Genomic DNA, 18,234 nt, shown 5'->3' on the forward strand with positions numbered 1-18,234 from the left:
TATTAAGAACACTCACCTTTCCACCTAAAATGCTGAGTTCAAATTTCCCATCCAATATTGTTGTATTAAAGAAATAAAGAGCTTCAAAATCTTGGGCCCAATATCAGGCCCAAACAAATTCATTTTTCAGGTTACCCAATTTTAAGGTTGGGCTCGGGTTAGGGCAGTGAAACCCGCCCAAAATCAAGCCCTGGTAAGAAAAGAAATAGAAAAATCAGTACTTTGTGTTGTCTTAGCTTCCATCGTCGTTTCGACATTGGAGGACTTGAATTGCTTGCGTTCCGTCGCCCCAGCTCTCCGGCGTCGTTTTGGCTCGATTTGCATTTCAGGTTTGTTTATTTCCTCCTCACCATTTGCCCCCCATAAAGCCTCTTCCTTCTTTCTTCTAATCCGTCTAACCCTTCCTTTCTCAGCTCCCTGTTTGGTTTCCGAGAAAATTTAATTCTCCAACTTTCTCATGAAATTTTATTTCTCAAATACACCACCACCGTTTTCGGCTCACTTCAATTTCTGAGAAAAATGAAACTAAAACCAGCTGATAACATAACTGACACAGAATCTAGTTTTTTTTTTCCCCTTTTATTTTCTCGGAAGCCAAACGGGGGGTTTTGATTTTGGTTGTGATTATGATTGAGGATTAACTGTGTTTGGATTAAATAATAAGCTATGGTTTGCAGAGTTTATAGCGTTATGGATATGAACTTTTGAAATGTAGAGTGGATTTCTGTGGCAATTAAGCCTTGAATTGGATTAGTTAATTTAATTGGGGGTTTTAATTAGGGTTTTGGGTGCTGTATCTTAGTTGCTATAACTTTCGGATGGTAATTGAATTGTGAAGATAAATGTAGAAGGTAAGTGGAGCTTCAAGTCTTAGTGTATTAGCTGAGAGAAATTGATCTTACCCGGTTGCACCATTGCTCGGTTCTTAGAAAAGTACAAGAGGAATTGAAATGCATTGTGGTGCGTGATGATGTTCATCTGAGCAAATTTAGGGTGCATGATGATGATTTTCCATTACGTCTCGCATTTTTGGTTTTTGGATAGGGAGAGGAAAAGGAAAGGAGGATTCTTGAAAGCGTTTATTCAAAACGAAAAGTGTTTGAATGATGTCCTTGCTCTTTCATATAACATGTAGATGAGTGAATGTTTATGGGTAAAAGTTATTCATTTGTCATGAATTAAGAATGACAGTTCATGGGAAGAATTGTGATTGAAAAAGAGGACATATTCCAAAGAGCGTGCTTAGACTTTCTCGAATGAAAAAAACTGCGGTATGAGAGTTTCATTATGTTTTGATCTTTAAATTCTAGCACTCGACATATTGGAAATTGCAGAGATTAAGACCATAAATACAAGTCTCTTAATTTGACCCGAGTAGGTTTAGAATGCACAAAATGCTTTCAATTCTAATGTAAATGAAGCTTTTTGTTCGCTGGTTCTTTCCAACTGCAACAGTTTTCATATTTATTCTAACTTGTGCTCCAATTTACCTCATTCCAATATGCTTGCGAAGCTTCCTGGAGCTGAAACTCATTGTTTTGTGTAAATTTGATACAAGTGAGAGGCAAACATAGAGTATAGTCAATTCCTTCTGTAATTTTGTCGTTACTGAGTTTAACGGATTTACTATCTATGATTATGAATTAAGATGCTGCTATGGAGCTAATACACTGGGTGATATTTTCTGTAGTTGGCAGTAATGGAAATGATACTGGCGGACCCTTATGGGACAAATCCCGGACCAATTGATGGTTCAGTGCTTTATGATCAGGACAAGCATGTGTCTTCAGCAGTTTGGGATGGACAGGTGCAGTGAACAATTTAATGAACCATATAAGGCTTTTTACCATTTCCTTCCGTCTTTTTTAATGAGCTATTTTTTCTGATCTGGATGATAATATATATTATTAACTACCTACAGGAACGTGGTGCACTCAGATGTCATGAACACACTTCAAAGCTTGATCAATGGACACTCACGGAAAAACAGGTTGAGTTGGTAGAGAAGGCTGGATTTGGTTATTTAAGATGGATTCCGGCAATCAGTCTAGATAACCCACTCATTTCTGCACTAGTTGAAAGGTGGAGGAGAGAAACAAACACTTTTCACCTTAATGTTGGAGAAATGACGGTAACTCTTAAGGATGTCGCACTATTGCTTGGACTAGCAATTGATGGAGACCCTGTAATTGGTATAACACATACCACCTGCAACTCAGTTTGTGACAGGTATCTCGGAAAAGTACCAGAATCTAGTTATACTAGCGGTGGAATGGTGAAGCTAAGCTGGTTGAAAGAGTTCTTTTCCCATTGTCCCAAAGATGCACCACTCGAAGTGATTGAATGTCATACCCGTGCATATCTCTTATATCTTGTTGGAAGTACAATATTTTCCACAACTACTGGGAATAAAGTCCCTGTCATGTACCTTCCACTGTTCGAAAATTTTGACAATTGTGGGAGATATGCCTGGGGGGCAGCAGCATTGTCATTCTTGTACAGGGCACTGGGAAATGCCTCTCTGAGATCTCAAAGTACAATTAGTGGTTGTTTAACGCTACTACAGGTTATCTACGTGGCTTTTTATTTCTTTTGTATTTTCTATTTTTTGAGCAGTTCCTTTGGCTCTTATTTGCAGTTGCTTCTTGTTGACATCTTTCTTTTTCTTTTTATATTTCATATCATATTTTTGCAGTGCTGGAGTTACTTTCACCTAAATATTGGACGACCAAAGCTCAATACTGGTTCAATGCATGATCGTTTTCCTTTTGTGCTTAGCTGGAAAGGAAAGCAAAGTGGGCCAACAACAAACCGTGATGTAGTGTTTTATCGTAAAGCTCTGGATTCCTTGAAACCATGTGATGTCAGTTTTTCCTTCTTCTTTCCATCTATAACTGAGTCAGTTGATATGCTAGTTTTAATGTATGATATAAAAATAAATTTGACATGGCGTTGGCTTATAGGTGGAGTGGCTTCCATATAGAACTATGGACAGTACAGTGATTCCAGAAGATATCAAGAGCAATCTGAATATAGGGAGGTCAAAAACAATGCTGATATGCTTTGACAAGGCAGAAAGGCATCTCCCAAACCGTTGCCTAAGGCAATACGGCATGTCTCAGTCAATCCCAGAGGATGTACAGCGATGGGAGAGAAAAAGTCGCGGAGTTGATGGTGGGGTTGACTTGTCAGGAAAAATGGAGTCAGAGCTTAATGAATGGCTGGAGCGTCGATATCATATTGTTGAAGGTGATGATGGTGCAGATGAAAGTGATTATATGCTGTGGTACCTGAAAATTACACGTAAATTTATAGGGAGGCCTATATCTCTCTCCTCTGAGTTTCAAATAACGGTAATATTGTATTGAATAAGTAAAATTATAATTTATTGGTTATTGGCAAGTGTAAGGATAAGGAGATGGTGCATTATCTTTAAATGATAACGTTATTAACTTTTGCAGAATGCTGGGTTGAGGGATATTGCACGCATAGCAGATACATTTGTAACAGACGGGTTGGACCAAAAACAAGCTGATTCAATTGAAGAAATCAGAAGTATTGCGCATCAATGTTTGAGGGACCAGATTTGTGGTCCAGACATACCATCACCCACCCAACAAAATGAATTTGGGAAAAGGATAAGAGGAAAGGAGAGGGTAAGAAGAAAAGGTATGGGAAAACGTTTGCGGAAGGATGATCCAGCACAATATATTACTGCTAGTGAGGACGATCAATCCCAGTTTTGTGGTACCAATGTCAGGGTTGAGCAGATACGTTTTCAGGATGTACACAGTGAAGATCATTCGCAGCTATATCCTGTTGACAGTGAGGTCACTGCTTTGCATATGATCAACGGAGATGATGAGGATGAGAATATGCATCTATGCAGTGCCGACATGGGGTTTGATCATTCAGAGCTAAGCCATGCGGCTACTGTGGAAGGTAATTCTGAGCTAATCCGTGCGGTTGTGAAGTTTGATGACGCACAGCTTTTTGAAGCAACCGAAAAGATCGACTCACAGCTTCGTGATACCATAAATGAAGTCAAGGACTCACAACTGTCTGATTCAACTAAGGTAGTTGATACACAGATGTGCAATGCAACTAAGGTCATTGACTCACAGCTCCGTGGTGCATATAACGAGGTTGATGACTCAGAGCTTCCTCATGTTACGAGTGAGAGTGATCCACAAGCATCGAAAGTTGAAGCAGAGGTTGTTCCAGAGCCTTCTCTTGAAACTCCTCAGGACATTGCCCAGCAGAGTAAATGTAGTGTCGTAGTATAATATAAAGCCGCCATCATGCAATTTTTCTGAGGTAATCCATTCACACGAGTAAAGACGTTTACTCTGATCTGATAATTCTTCGATCTTATTTGTACTATTTTCCGCTTTCATTTGTTCTATATACCAGATGAATCTGTAATTCCATTTTATTGTTTGACAGGCAGCGCGAGCGTAACAATACGAATTGCAAATGTGCAGCTAGATTAGCAGTCTTGGGGAAGTAAGCTAGCAACAAGATGCTTCGGTTCATGTTAATTATTCTACTGTTTTGTGCTGTAACAATTTTATGTCTGATCTATTTTTATAACGTCGTCTTCGTCTTTAGGTTATCGATTATTCACTTTCGTTTCCAAATGTAAAGATTACTGGAAGTTGTGTCTGTTCAGGTACTGGAAATAATGTATAGTTTCATGTATATTATGATCCCTCTGAAAATTTTGAAGTTTCGTTTTTTCCCGTTGGGTTTTTGTTGTTTTGTGTACAAGCGAGTAGCGATAACGGGGGAGGAAAATCGAACCCGAGATCGACAGGTCTTTTTGCTTATCGTGGGATGCTTTTATTTCTTGAAGAAAATGTAAGGGACAAATGGGCCCTTAAATCTGAATAACAGAGGACCATTATTTAGGGTAGTTCATATTTTGAGACACAAACTATTCCTTTCACCATAATTTAGATAATTTACAGAGAGTATTTGGTTGGTTGGATTAAAACCCTTTTGTATTTTTTTGGTCGAAAGTCTTGTGTAGTGTCAGGCAACTAACACAACTCTAAACGCTCCAATTTAGCCCTCGTGTGGGGTCTACGATTCGGTTCAAATGGATAACTCACTGTATTCAAAGTATGTTGAAGAAAGAAACGAATAACTCTGTCCAACTTAAATTAATGAAACTTATCCATTCTAGTTGTGCTAAAATGGTGGGATTATAAGGGAAAGGTTTTATTCATCAAACGGTTATGTTCAAATCTCTTTTCTAATCCCTTCCGAAAAAAGAACCCCAAACGAAACTTTAAAGTTAAGTAAAACTTACTCTACCATATGGTGGTCTGTATGAAAAGTAAACACTTCCAAAGATTGGGTTTAGGTTTTAGTTTCAGCAACTTTTTTTTTTTTTTTTTTGAACAACACTAGTCGTTAAGATTTGAACTCTAAACCTAGTCAAACAAAGTCTCGAACAAAGTCAAAACCGCAAGGTGTGAGATGAAATTGTTATGTGCTCAGCTTTAGGCATTCAGTAGCACAAGTTCAATGTTTTGTGCTACTATGCTACACTGCCCTGGTTTGCACTTTCATGTCATGGTTTTCTGTGAAAACCATTGTTTAAGTTGAAGGCTTTTGTTTATTAAACTCAACCGTTTACACCTGAATTTCATGTTGGGAGAGGACAAGAGTAGCAATTAATTTCCTTTTGTGGGGATGCAATTCCAATGCAAACTATTTTTGTCGTTGAAAACCAAAACCTGAAAACTACTTTCTTTTCAAAATTTGATCTTAAATTTTTATTTCTTGAAAATTGAAATTTAAAATAAAAAAAAACTAAAAATTAAAAACGAAATAATTATCAAATTGATCCGTTGCTTAACAATAGGAAAACAAAATTGTGTGTGGGAAAAGTGAAACATGCCCCCTTCAAGGTCCCTCGATCTCTTGACCCTACCTGTGCTTTCAAATTATCAAATTCGGATTTGAATCCTCTCCTGAGCAAAGGAGATGGAGCCTCCTGACCCAAATATACGGACCGTTAGATTTTGATTCAACAATTACAATTATTATAATTTTTAGAGAAATCCTCTGTTTGTAACCGTTTGATCGAAATTCAACAGTTCGTGTGTTTAGGTCAAGAGGCTTCGTCTCCCTGGAGAGGATCCAAATCCATCAAATTCTTACTCATATTACTCAGATGTCATGATTCCCCCTTCCCCCATTGATTTTCACCACTCCTCCTATCACTTCAATCACTTGTCCTACAACTCACCCTCTCTCTCGCTCTCTCTCTCTCTCTCTCTCTAGCACTCACATGAAGTGAAAACCCCATCTAAAAACCAGACAACAAAATGCTGCAACTCACCAAACCTGCTCCACACCTTGACACAATGTTCCTTCCCTTCTCACTCTCTCTCCCTCCACTTCTTCTCTTCCTTCTCCTCTCTCTCCCTCCTTCAACCAGCGCCGCCATCAACACCATGCTTCCATCTGAATCAGAAACGCTCTTCAAGATCATGGAATCCATGTCCTCTGATCAACCCTGGAGAATTTCTCACCCTGACCCTTGCCAAGCTTCCTCCTCCTGGCCCGGAATCGAGTGCAAAATCGGAAAAGACAATCGCCCCCATGTCTCCCGGCTAGATTTTGGCTCCCCACCAAACCCCTCCTGCAAAAAAACGGCCGCATTCCCTTCCCTAATCTTCTCCCTCCCATTTCTCCAATCTGCTTTCTTCTTCAACTGCTTCACCCACACAAAAACCACCCTCTCTGTTTCTCAAAACAGAGCATCCTCCCCTGCCTCCCTCCAGCAGCTCAGCCTCCGGTCCAACCCGGCACTCACCGGCCCAATTCCACCTCAAATTTCCTCCCTCAAGTCCCTTGAAATCCTCACGTTGTCACAAAACCGCCTCTCCGGTCCGATCCCACCGGAGATTTTCACCCTCCGGACACTAATCCACCTTGATTTGAGCTACAACATGCTCACAGGCACCATCCCTCTTCAGCTGGGCAGTCTTAGAAACCTCCAAGGCCTTGATTTGAGCTACAATTCTCTCACAGGCTCCATCCCAGACACAATTGGTCAACTGGTTTTGCTGCAAAAAGTTGACTTCAGCTCCAATCAACTCACAGGCACCATCCCCAATGGCGTCGAAAAGCTCGGTTTATTGGTTTTCATGGCTCTAAGCAACAACAGGTTAAGTGGGCAATTTCCGAACGGATTGGAAAAGCTGCAGAGCTTGCAGTATTTCATTTTAGACGGCAATCCAATGCACATTCCTCTGCCATTGGAGTTTGGTAAATTGGTGAAACTCCAAGAACTCAGGCTGGCTGATTCCGGCTACTCGGGCACTATCCCGGAATCCTTCTCCCAGCTCAAGAATCTAAGCACTCTGTCGCTGCAGAACAACCGATTAACCGGCAAAATCCCGGTCGGGTTTGGCAGCCTCTCGCACATTTACCACATGAATCTGAGCAGGAACATGTTGGGGGGTGTTGTGCCTTTCAATGCAAGTTTCCTCAAGAGGTTGGGGAGGAACTTGGATCTCAGTGGAAACCCAGGTCTCTGTCTGAGTTCCTCAGAAGCTCACGGTTCGAAAGTTGGAGTTAATGTCTGTGGAAGCAGTGATCAGATTGCTTCACCAGCCTTGCCATCGAAGAATTCTCAAGCTCCTCTTCCATCTGGGATCTCCAAAAACCCATTTTTTCTGTTTGCTGTTTTGTGTGTTTGGAGATTATTGCATCATCAGATGCTTTTAGTGTGATAAAGTATATTTGTGTTTAATTTAGTCTGATTTATTGGTGATTAGCTTAAAATATTTTTAAAAGAAAATTAATGAAAAATGTTTGAAAATTTTGAGTTTTAACCGACAAAATAAAGGATAAAATGAATAGTACCAATATTGACTTTGTAGTGTAAAAATGCAATTTTTTGTTAAAGTGAACATTATCGGAAGTTTTTCATTAAAGTGCATATGGGGTATTTTTTTTTTTGAGTTTTAACGAAACACTCTTAGTATTGTTTACTTTTAACGAAAAATCACATTTTTATCTTTTCCTGGTACTATTTACTACATTTTTATTTGTCATTTTTGAAAAGTTTTTTTGAACTTTTTGTTAGTTTTTCTATTTTTTTTTTTTTTGGACAAATAGTAAGATATTATATCAAATATCTAAATTACGGAAAAAATAATTTGAACTTGAATGCAAAAGGAGCACATTGCTTTAACACCAACTTGGCCAAACGCATGTAAGCAACCATCTTTTAATTTGTTTGACAATTTTTCTTCCTACAAATTTAAATCATGTGGTTGATCTAGAAGAATTACTGGTGTAACGGGTATATTCTCATATTGGTATTTCTCTAATTTGTACTTTATCGCGTGACACTAGCCAAATACAAAAATATACCTCACAAAAAGTTACAAAACCGATTACACGTTAGGAGAGAATTTTAAGTGTGACGGTACACAGGGTAGTAAATCACATGTCATTATACAAATAGTGAGATATATGTATTAAAAAATTAATAACTTAAAAAATAAAATTTTCCACCAAGTATATAAACGTAATGTACCACCCGTGTTCCAGTCACAATGAAAATTTTCTCATACGATAGAATCTCTGTGATCTACAATTCTAGTCATAAGGCCAATCATGTTGTCAAATGTCCAGACGGTGGCTGAAAGCTTTATTCCCTTACTGGTTCCTTCTGTGGGAAAATTTTTAGGTGTACCGGGTACACCAAATTTTTTTGGTGTACCCTCACTCATTAAAATTTTTTTGGTGTACAAAAAGTGAGGGTGCACCAAATTTTTTTGGTGCACCCTCACCATTATGAGTGAGGGTACACCAAATTTTTTTGGTGTACCGGGTACACCGAAAAATCCCTCCCTTCTGTGATACTAGGTGGACCAATCAATTATTTTCAGCAGCAGATGAACATAAGAAAAATCTTGATATAATATTTAAGTGATTTAGAGGACACTGCCATTGGAAATTTGGAATAGCATTTTTCGTGTAATAAGCATGTTTTTCTTTTCTTTGACAAAATTTTCAAACCCATGGCCTTCGGCCATGTTTACCACGAAGCAAACTTCTTGACGGATGTCGTTTTCGACGGAGGCATTAACTTGTTATGGTCATGTAGTGCATAATTGTAATATTTAGATTAACTCTATCTTTGATGAGGCTGCTCTTGCATGACAATATAAATGATGTGTAAACAGAAGCGTTAATCAATTAGTAACTTAATACGATGTTAATTAATCATCTACACTTGTTCCAGGATATTTCGCATAATCTAAACCTGCCATTTTATATGTATATGTTATCACTTAAAGATTATCCTTACGAAATTTCACTGAAATCAAGTGACATTTACTTATCTAACTTGGTCATATCAAATAGGCGAACACAATATTGTTGATAAACAAAGGAAATGTTCACAATAACAATTGTAGAGCAAGACAATTTCCGGTTGCAGTGAATTTTTGCAAGAATGATTTATGATTGAGCGCTTCTGTGATTCAGATCATGAAATACTTTGTGGAGCTGCCCCAAATAAATGATTAACGTTGTTTAAATTATTACTAACTGATTAACACTTAAACACTCGATATATATATATATATATATATTCTTCAATAATTCCGTGGAAATATGCAGCTCGTGATTTTGACACTTACTTCTGGGGATATTACCATTAGCAAGCAAGAGAGAGAGTATCATCTGACACTATCTATGTTGGTTCGATTAAAGGTTTAATTTCTGGGGACCAGAACCGGAACCAGATAGATTTCTCTTTGAAGAGTAGACATCAATTTAAACCAGAACTTATAAATTTCTACCACCCATACCAAATGTACAACAATTCATGCTCAGTAAGAAAATAACAGAACCTGGTTAAATTTGTAAACTTCATCAAATAACGAAAGTGAAAATGAAATTACAGTGGCGGGGTGGGGTATTATTTGTAGGACAATTGCCCCTGTGGAGGGAAGGTTGATGAAACAAGACCACCTGCATGCAGAGAAGGACTAAATTGCAAAAGGACACATGACCCCTCTTAATATATGGATCCCACCATTTCTTTTTCAACATTTGAAATAAAAAAAAACTTCACTATTTGTAAACAGTCTTGGTACAACATTTACTATTTACTACTGCATGCTCAATAGTAAAGTGACCTAGCTATATATTTACCCACCTCCACCCTTCAATTTTGAATCCCATGGATTAGGGTATGTAGTTCGTGCTTCTCTGCATTTACAAGTTTGAATTCGTATAAGCAGAAATTTTACTATTTTCGGGTGTATAGCATAATAAAAAATGATGAAAATCTCTCGATATAGATTAGAAACTCACACTAATATTTTTTTATATGTACTTTACTTAATTAATAATCCAAGGGGAAAAGCTTAGTACAGTCCTCTATGCATGCGAGTAATTCTGAGGCGTACATATTTGCTAGAATATGAACATGCAACACAAAAGCAATTAGTTTCAAGTGATGGTGTTCAATTATGTTTTAAGCCGTCCCAAGGCAAAACTTCCCTTCTCCAATTTGAAATACATTCACCCAAGAATAATCATTGATAGACGCCGATGCATGTAGGGAAAGAGATTTTTCAGTGTGATCGGTATACGGAATGGTACAACATGTGTTATTATAAAAATGATGAAATATATGTTTTAAAAAGTTAATAACTTAAAAAATAAAAATTTCCACCACTTCTATAAAAACTCGTGATGTATTATCTGTGTTCCTGTCGCGAAGAAAAATTTCTCGTGTAGAGGACGAATCCTACCAGCTAAAACCCTAATCCTAAAGTAGTTCAATTTCATCATTGGCTTTGTGCCGCACAAAACGTTGATCAACGTTGATATATCTCACTGATAGTTGGCTAAGATACTATAACATACGTTCAAATCAAATGATTATAAAAAATAAAAAATAGTAAACGTGCAATAATTTAGTATTTAGTCTGATGCTATATCATGCACGGTATTTTTTTTGCGGAAGAGGATCCTCTCCGGATCCTCTTTGTGAGGATACAGATAATCAATCAATCAATTATATTCATTCATTGTACATCATGCGGTTAATTTTCGTTAGGTATTATTTATAGGGCTGTGATATTCATATATCTCGTTTTACTTCTCACACCTTTTTAATTTTCGATTGTCGAATAAGATGAATTGAAGAAAATCAACAGACATAAATTATTAAGGGGTGTGTAAGAAGTAAAATTGGGTGTGCGTATAGCACACCCCTATTTATATTCAATTTAAAATTTAAAATTTAAAATAATTTCTAACCGCACGATGTATGATGAATGAACATGATTAATTAATTCTTCGAATCCCCACAAAAAAGATCAGGAGATGATCACTTTCCTTTTTTTGCACCACCTTAGATCATAGAGTGATCATTGTTGTACCAAATCACTAATTAATGCATGCATATATAATTGTATATACATGAAATTGTAAGCCTTCATTCAAAGGTGGGCAACTATGGACAAGTAGAATCAAATCCAACTTCCAGTTCTAGGAAACGGACATGGATCCTCTCCAGATCCAATTGTCCTAATTCTAGGAATCCATTAATCTGGACTGTTAAAATTTAATCTAACGGCTAAAGTTTTTATAACTTTAAAGTGGATCGCTGTTTGTAACCGTTGAATTAAATTTCAACAGTCCGGATTGTTAGATCCTAAAATTAAGACAATTGAATTCGGAGATGATCCATGTCCCTAGGAAACGGGTTCGAACAGGTAAGTCCAAACTATCACACGCCCATCCCGTCTCCAATGCAGTAAAGGAAAAAGGTAGAGAGCACAGTCACTTGTCACACCCACAAATATATATATATATATATATCCATCCCGTCCCCATTGCATTAAAGGAAAAGGTAGATAGCACAGTCACTTGTCACACCCACTAATATATATATATATATATATTTATTTATTTATTCATATATATTCTATGTTTATCATTCAAAGGTTCATCACTCTCTCGAACCCATTTTGTCATCAAACCAGTCTTTGGAAAGTATGAAGATGAAACCCTACTCTGAAAAGGCAACTAGCCATCAAGGCCAAATGGTTTTTTTCGTACGTGCATAATGCATGCATGTGTGAGAGAGAAGCAGGACGTTGATGTTTCACCCGAAACTAAACTAACGATGTATATGTAGCGAGTAACACAACTTCACATGCAAAGTTTGGTAAATTAACTTTCAACGTGAGACATTTCTTCATATTTTCACACACCTTCCTCACCCGTAACGAGTTCCAAAGCCTTTTATGTGGTCTACACAAGAGTGACGTTAAACGTGTATGACAATGAGATTTGATACCACAAAAGAAGTTAATATTCTAACATAAAACTAATTGGTCATACGAGAGTAATTATACTTTTAAAAAACACATACAAAATTTGGTAAACTTCTGATGGTAGACATTTCTTCTTATCGACGAGAATTACTACAAAAGGAGGGGTGGTGGTGAATATAACCAGGAGGGTATGGGGGACTAAGACAGAAACAACGTGTCTGTCACTTTCTTTGTTCATCAAAGAGTTAATAGCAGAAGAAAAGTTGCAGAGAACCTCACGTGGGAAAGGGAGTCCTTTGTGCAGGTACACATTTTTACACCACAATTTTTTATTTTTTTTTCCATTTCACCTATATATTTTGAGAATGGACCGAGATGCTTTATTGCTTTTTGGTAAAATTCAAGATGTCATGTTCAATCATGTACGTTCATCTGATATACATGTGTGTGTGCATATGTATAATATATTGTTGGTTGAGCTTTGAAGCGCAACCATGCAGCTTTCTGCACGCATCATTCTCAAAGGGCCCATTTTTATCTCTGGTCTGTTGGAATTTAACAGCTATATATATAATATATGTGTGCGTGTGTCCTGGAGAATGAAGTGGTACTATTTTTCATTATGCTACCAATTATTAACATTCCGATCGAACGGAAATTTTGGCCAAAACTGTTGAAAAATTCGCGATAACTGAAGTTTTTTAGGTTGTCAATTTAAATGCCTAAATGGTCTTTAGTCAAAATAGTTTATAAGATTGACACAATTTTTTATTTTGATCCCTAATAAATGGTAAATGTAGCATTAATTTTTTAATTTTGATTAAGTTCTTACTAATTGGAGCACAAACTAAGAAGGATTATCCAATCTCTCCCTCTCTCGTTCTCTTGAAAATTCATTTTTGATTCTCGTCTTCTCGTTTTAATCACAAAGAATATGCTTTAATTCCAACATTGAGTTGCTTGCAAGATTGTACGACATAATTGATATGTCTTATTTCTCATTTTTTTAATGTTTATCTCGATGCCAACTTTTTATGATACTTGTTAACTCTCGGATACATTATACATAGTTCAACTAATAACTCAATTATTTGTTGATTCCTTTTTGGTTAGACTGTTGTGTGACTACTGTATACGATTTGGTTTTATCTAGTAAACAGAATTGAAGGAAAAAAAAAAAAAACAATTGCCCCTTCTTAGTAGGATGGCATTTTTAAAGTAGGCTTTTCTACTTTTTTTTCTTTTCAAAGACAAAATCTCATTTAAACTTGTGGAATAAAAAAAAAAAAAAACATAAGGACAAAGGGCTGGTTTGAAATTGCTTTTGTAAGAAGCAATTACGTTCATAAGTGTTTATGTGCAGAAGTGCTTTTATTAAAAACACGTTAAAAATTTGATTAAAATTCCAAGTGTTTGCTTTATGAACAAACAGCCGAAAGTGCTTCATGAAAAAATATTTGACGAATGCTTCTCGAAAATAATTTGACATGTGCTTTTTATGCTTGTTTGGAACTTGGAAGTATTTATGAAATTAATTTTTAATAAAAATACAAGTGAACCTTGAAAAAACACTTGAAATGCTCTCTGCAAAAAATACATAATTATGCTTCTTCCAAAATGCATTTCAAAGGTTTTTGAAACTTTGAAATATTTTCACAAAAAAAACGATTTCAGTTGTTTTAAAATCAATTCCAAACAATTAGCTTACCATTTTTTCAGCTAAGGTAATAAAAAACGATTTCAATCATTCTAGAATTAAATCACAAGTAGATCCAGGCTTTAAGTATGGGCCAAATTTTGGGCCTTCACCATCCCACCCAAAAGCATTAACCCAATCCCACTCATAAACCCAACCCAAAGGATTCCCCTTTGCCGGACGGACTCTATTTGCAGACTCCTTACCTTTCTTCTGCGTTTAATCTCACTCTCTTAATCTCAGCAAAATCGCCATGGCTGTGGCTTTGAAGCTCCTGAAGCAACTCCGACCACCGCAGACCACCTCCACAATCCTCCACCGCAATCTCAGCCCACGGCTCTCGAGCGTTCGCAGTGTAACCAGAGTCTTCTCAGACGCTCCTCTTCTAACCGAGCCCCTTCCGGCTTCACCTCCGCTAAACCCTCATTCTCCTTCCCCGTCGTCTCTGAACCAGTACGAACTTGCCAAGTTCGCCTCCATTGCCGAAACCTGGTGAGAGCTTCTCCCTTTTAGCATACAAGGTTCAATTTTTGCACTTGAATTTGATTTATCTGTGGTATGATTGTGAATTCATGACCAATGAGAAAGAAATTTACTTGTTATTGGATTTTTCAGGTGGGATTCTGAAGGGCCGTTCAAACCATTGCATCTGCTGAATTCTACAAGGCTTGCTTTCATTCGCTCCACGCTTTGCCGACATTTCGGGTAAATAGGTTTTCTTGGTGTAGTTTTAGGGATTAGTAATGTTGCCAAATTTGTAGCTGCCGAGTAATTAAGAAAGTAGATTGCTTTGGTGCCTGGCATTGCCTGCTGAAGTGAAATTCGTAAAAGGAACGATACTTTACTAACATTTTTCAAGACTTGAAAAGCTAAATGATGATTCCAAGTATTATGTTTTGTGTTTCTGATGTTCAGGAGGGATCCGTTATCTCCTAGGCCATTTGAAGGTCTCAAATTTATCGATGTTGGCTGCGGTGGTGGAATTGTTTCTGAGGTATGTTATCGTGCACCTTCCCAGGTGCATTCACTCCTCTTCACTGCACATGAACACCGTGTTTATATAATTGTACCTCCTACCTGTGGTGTGCTGATTCCCAGGTGCATTCAGTCCTCTTCACTGCACATGAACACCATGTTTATATAATTGTACCTCCTACCTGTGGTGCGCTGATTCACTATTAATATGTTCTGCATTGTACTCGCACAACATTTTGACTCCTCTTTCAGTTATGTTTAATTTAACTGATAGCTTTACCTAGCAATTGTTTCTGGTTAAGGGGCCATGATAATGTAATAATCTTTAGCCTTTTTTCAGCCTTTAGCTAGAATGGGAGCTACTGTGACGGGAGTTGATGCAGTTGAGAAAAATATCAAGATAGCGCGTGTTCACGCTGTATGACTACTCTCTTGAACAATGGCAGTTTATTTAATTTTTTTTATTTATTAAGTATTTGTGCATGTGCAAGTACTTTGTTTCCTAAAGTGTCTTAACATGCTTCTAAACGTTACTCATTCACACAGGATTTGGATCCAGTGACCTCGAGAATTGAATACCAATACACTACAGCTGGTATGCGCTAAATTTGTTCTTATTCTGTGTAGTCAAGTTTGTGGTAATGGATTCAATTAGTATTTAATCTTTCATGCATCTCTTTAGAATGCTGGGTTTCCACCCTTAATGAACACATTGAATGGCTCACTATGATCTTTGATGGCGTAAGTTAGGAAAACTATACTTGGTTGCATCCACTGCATTCAAAAGCTGTTAAATACGATAAATGATTCCCAGCTGATAGCCACTTAAAATGTGTTTTCTTTCTGAGACATTCCTGCATGATATAAATGGTATTTTGATTATTTCAGTATCCTATTTGGAATCTTTGTCCCATGCAATTTACGTTTTTGCGGTGGTATCAGTAAATGTTGGTGATCTTCTAAAACATTTGACCTGTACTAGCACATTGTGTTGTTGTGAGTTTTTTTATTTAGAAAGTGCTATTATTTCAGTGTTGAAGATCGTTTGTATTTTTCTTTAATCTCAAGTAATCGTTCTTTTCTTAATTGTTTTCTTCCAATTATAATATACACAGAAAAGCTAGTTGAGGAACAGAAGAATTTTGATGCTGTTTTTGCTTTAGAGGTAAAAAATGCCTGTATGATTCTCGCTTTCTTCAGTGTTCATAACTAATTTGGTTGTAAATTGATGATTTTACTCAAGGTAATTGAGCATGTAGCAGACCCTGCTGAATTCTGCAAATCCCTGTCAGCCTTAACTGTCACCGGTGGAGCTACTGTTATTTCAACTATTAACCGTTCTATGAGAGCGTATGCTACTGCCATTTTTGCAGCAGAGTATATCCTCCAATGGGTATAATTCGTTATTACCTCCTGCAGTTGATTATGTGTTTTTGATCTACCATGCAACATCTGTTGCTTTGCTGTAAATTTTGCCTTCTTTCTTTAACTTGGTTGTTTTTGTTGTATTCTTGTTTGAAATTCTAGCAGAACTGATTGGTTTATATGCGAGTGATATGATTCCTGTTTTATTAGAACTATCCAACTGATATTGCATAGAAACTTTAGAAATTGTTGTCAATGAAACGATGCTGGGTTTCAAAATCTAAAGTATGTTCAAGTGCACTAAGATTTCTGGAAACATATCCTGAAGCTATACTAAAATTCCATATTATATCGTTGTGATTACAATTGTTACAATTCTAAAGGAATTAACTCTTATTCAATTCAATGTGTACCTCTAAAATAATTCGCTATGGAGGTGGAAGGATTTCTCTATTCTTCAGCTTTTTTCTTTGAAAATGGTTTGATCAAGTCATATTTTCTCAAGTCTATTCATCATCTGTTGATAACATTTTGACTTGAACCAAATCGATTGTTTTACAGCTTCCTAAAGGTACACATCAATGGTCCAGTTTTCTCACTCCCGAAGAACTAGCCCTGATCCTGGAGCGTGCTTCTATTTCTGTAAGTCGTAACAACTTTTTCCGCCCTAGGAACTTCTGCTATTTTTACCCATGCACTTGTCGCTAACGCTTGTTTTCTGTTTGGTTGGTTTTGTGCAGGTCCAAGAGATGGCTGGGTTCGAGTACAACCCTTTGTCAGGTAGATGGTCTTTATCCGACGATGTTAGTGTAAATTTTATTGCTTATGGTACTAAAACAATAACATCCAATTTATAATGTTAAGGAAAAAGTAATTTCCATGCTCCCCCCCTTCTTGCTTGAATGAAAATTTTGTTCTTCTTCCTAGTCTCCAATGTTTCTAATTTCTTTTTGATCTGCATCTATGAGGAAGGAAATTCCGTCATACACACAAGCATTGTCAAACGTTCGCAAGGTCGTGCACGAAAGTACATGAAACGGGGATGTCAAAGTAGCCCATGACATTGTATAATTAGTTTGACACACTGCTACTTTTGACATTCCCGTTTTAGATACTCTTGTGTGCAACCTTAAAAAATCCGTACCGTAATACAATACTTGTGTGTACGATGGATTCCGGAAATCTGTTTCATGTACTATTGTGCGCGACTTTAACTTCCTCAAATTACATTGTATAGTTGGTATGGGATGCTATAACAACGTCTTCGGGAGTAGGAAAGTCCTCGAAAGATGTCACCTCAATAGTCAAAATAGTAATAACTCATGATTCAATGGTGATACGGTCAATTTATTTTAAACCAAGGCATGAAATTCATTAATTTCATTCCATTTCCACATTTATACTTACCCCAAACTTTTCCGACCAAACACGACCTAAGGCCGATCAAATTCTCTTGGAAACCGAAAGCATCAACATAGTCAATACGTCTTCGTATACATAATCAATACGTCGTCGTATATTATCCTGGTCCTGTGTTCCCACCATCCAATTTTCAGAACGCATTGAGCTTCCCGAGACGGATTAAAACAGACCGCGGGACCCACTTATCATCCTTCGCGCCATCGCATTCACTTCCCAAATCAACCGTTCCAACCCGTTAACATGAAACCTCGAGTCAATCACTGCCGTTGATTTCAGATTAACTATTTGCACGCCGCATAAGTCGCCCCGCTTTTACCAATCATTTGAGTTCCTAATTTGCTTGCTAACCTGGCTTCTCTGCCCTCCTCCTATCCCTTTCTGTTAAGTTAATATTTTATATTAATATTATTTTTTTATATTATTATCTCTATAAAAAAATCAATATAA

General features: G+C 37.2%; 3 protein-coding genes across 4 annotated transcripts; all 3 read left to right on the plus strand.

The window, feature by feature from the left end:
- The first annotated feature begins 221 nt into the window (after positions 1-221).
- LOC103931751 (protein MAIN-LIKE 2) lies at positions 222-4,742 on the plus strand. 2 transcript variants are annotated; one of them, XM_048578444.1, is made up of 7 exons: positions 222-329; positions 1,691-1,807; positions 1,922-2,566; positions 2,696-2,863; positions 2,964-3,353; positions 3,462-4,317; positions 4,447-4,742. In XM_048578444.1, the coding sequence occupies exons 2-6, from the start codon at positions 1,700-1,702 to the stop codon at positions 4,284-4,286; spliced, it is 2,136 nt and encodes a 711-aa protein (XP_048434401.1). In that variant the 5' UTR covers positions 222-329; positions 1,691-1,699; the 3' UTR covers positions 4,287-4,317; positions 4,447-4,742. The 2 variants fall into 2 exon arrangements, with proteins under 2 accessions (XP_048434401.1, XP_048434400.1); XM_048578443.1 differs by lacking the exon at positions 222-329 and adding an exon at positions 386-1,271.
- Positions 4,743-6,182: 1,440 nt separating this feature from the next.
- Positions 6,183-7,795, plus strand: LOC125474531 (receptor like protein 29-like). Its single transcript, XM_048578445.1, has one exon. The coding sequence runs from the start codon at positions 6,339-6,341 to the stop codon at positions 7,749-7,751; it is 1,413 nt and encodes a 470-aa protein (XP_048434402.1). The 5' UTR covers positions 6,183-6,338; the 3' UTR covers positions 7,752-7,795.
- A 6,416-nt stretch (positions 7,796-14,211) lies between these two features.
- LOC103941527 (ubiquinone biosynthesis O-methyltransferase, mitochondrial) lies at positions 14,212-17,291 on the plus strand. The gene is made up of 9 exons (XM_009351734.3): positions 14,212-14,517; positions 14,641-14,730; positions 14,941-15,019; positions 15,341-15,418; positions 15,547-15,595; positions 16,116-16,165; positions 16,244-16,393; positions 16,927-17,007; positions 17,106-17,291. Exons 1-9 carry the CDS (start codon positions 14,279-14,281, stop codon positions 17,220-17,222), a joined length of 933 nt encoding a protein of 310 aa, XP_009350009.2. The 5' UTR covers positions 14,212-14,278; the 3' UTR covers positions 17,223-17,291.
- Positions 17,292-18,234: the final 943 nt, after the last annotated feature.

This window comes from the organism of the source record quoted next, unplaced genomic scaffold, assembly GCF_019419815.1.
Source record: "Pyrus x bretschneideri cultivar Hongxiangsu unplaced genomic scaffold, Pyrus_bretschneideri_v1 Contig12, whole genome shotgun sequence".
In the NCBI taxonomy this organism is placed as follows: Eukaryota; Viridiplantae; Streptophyta; class Magnoliopsida; order Rosales; family Rosaceae; genus Pyrus; species Pyrus x bretschneideri.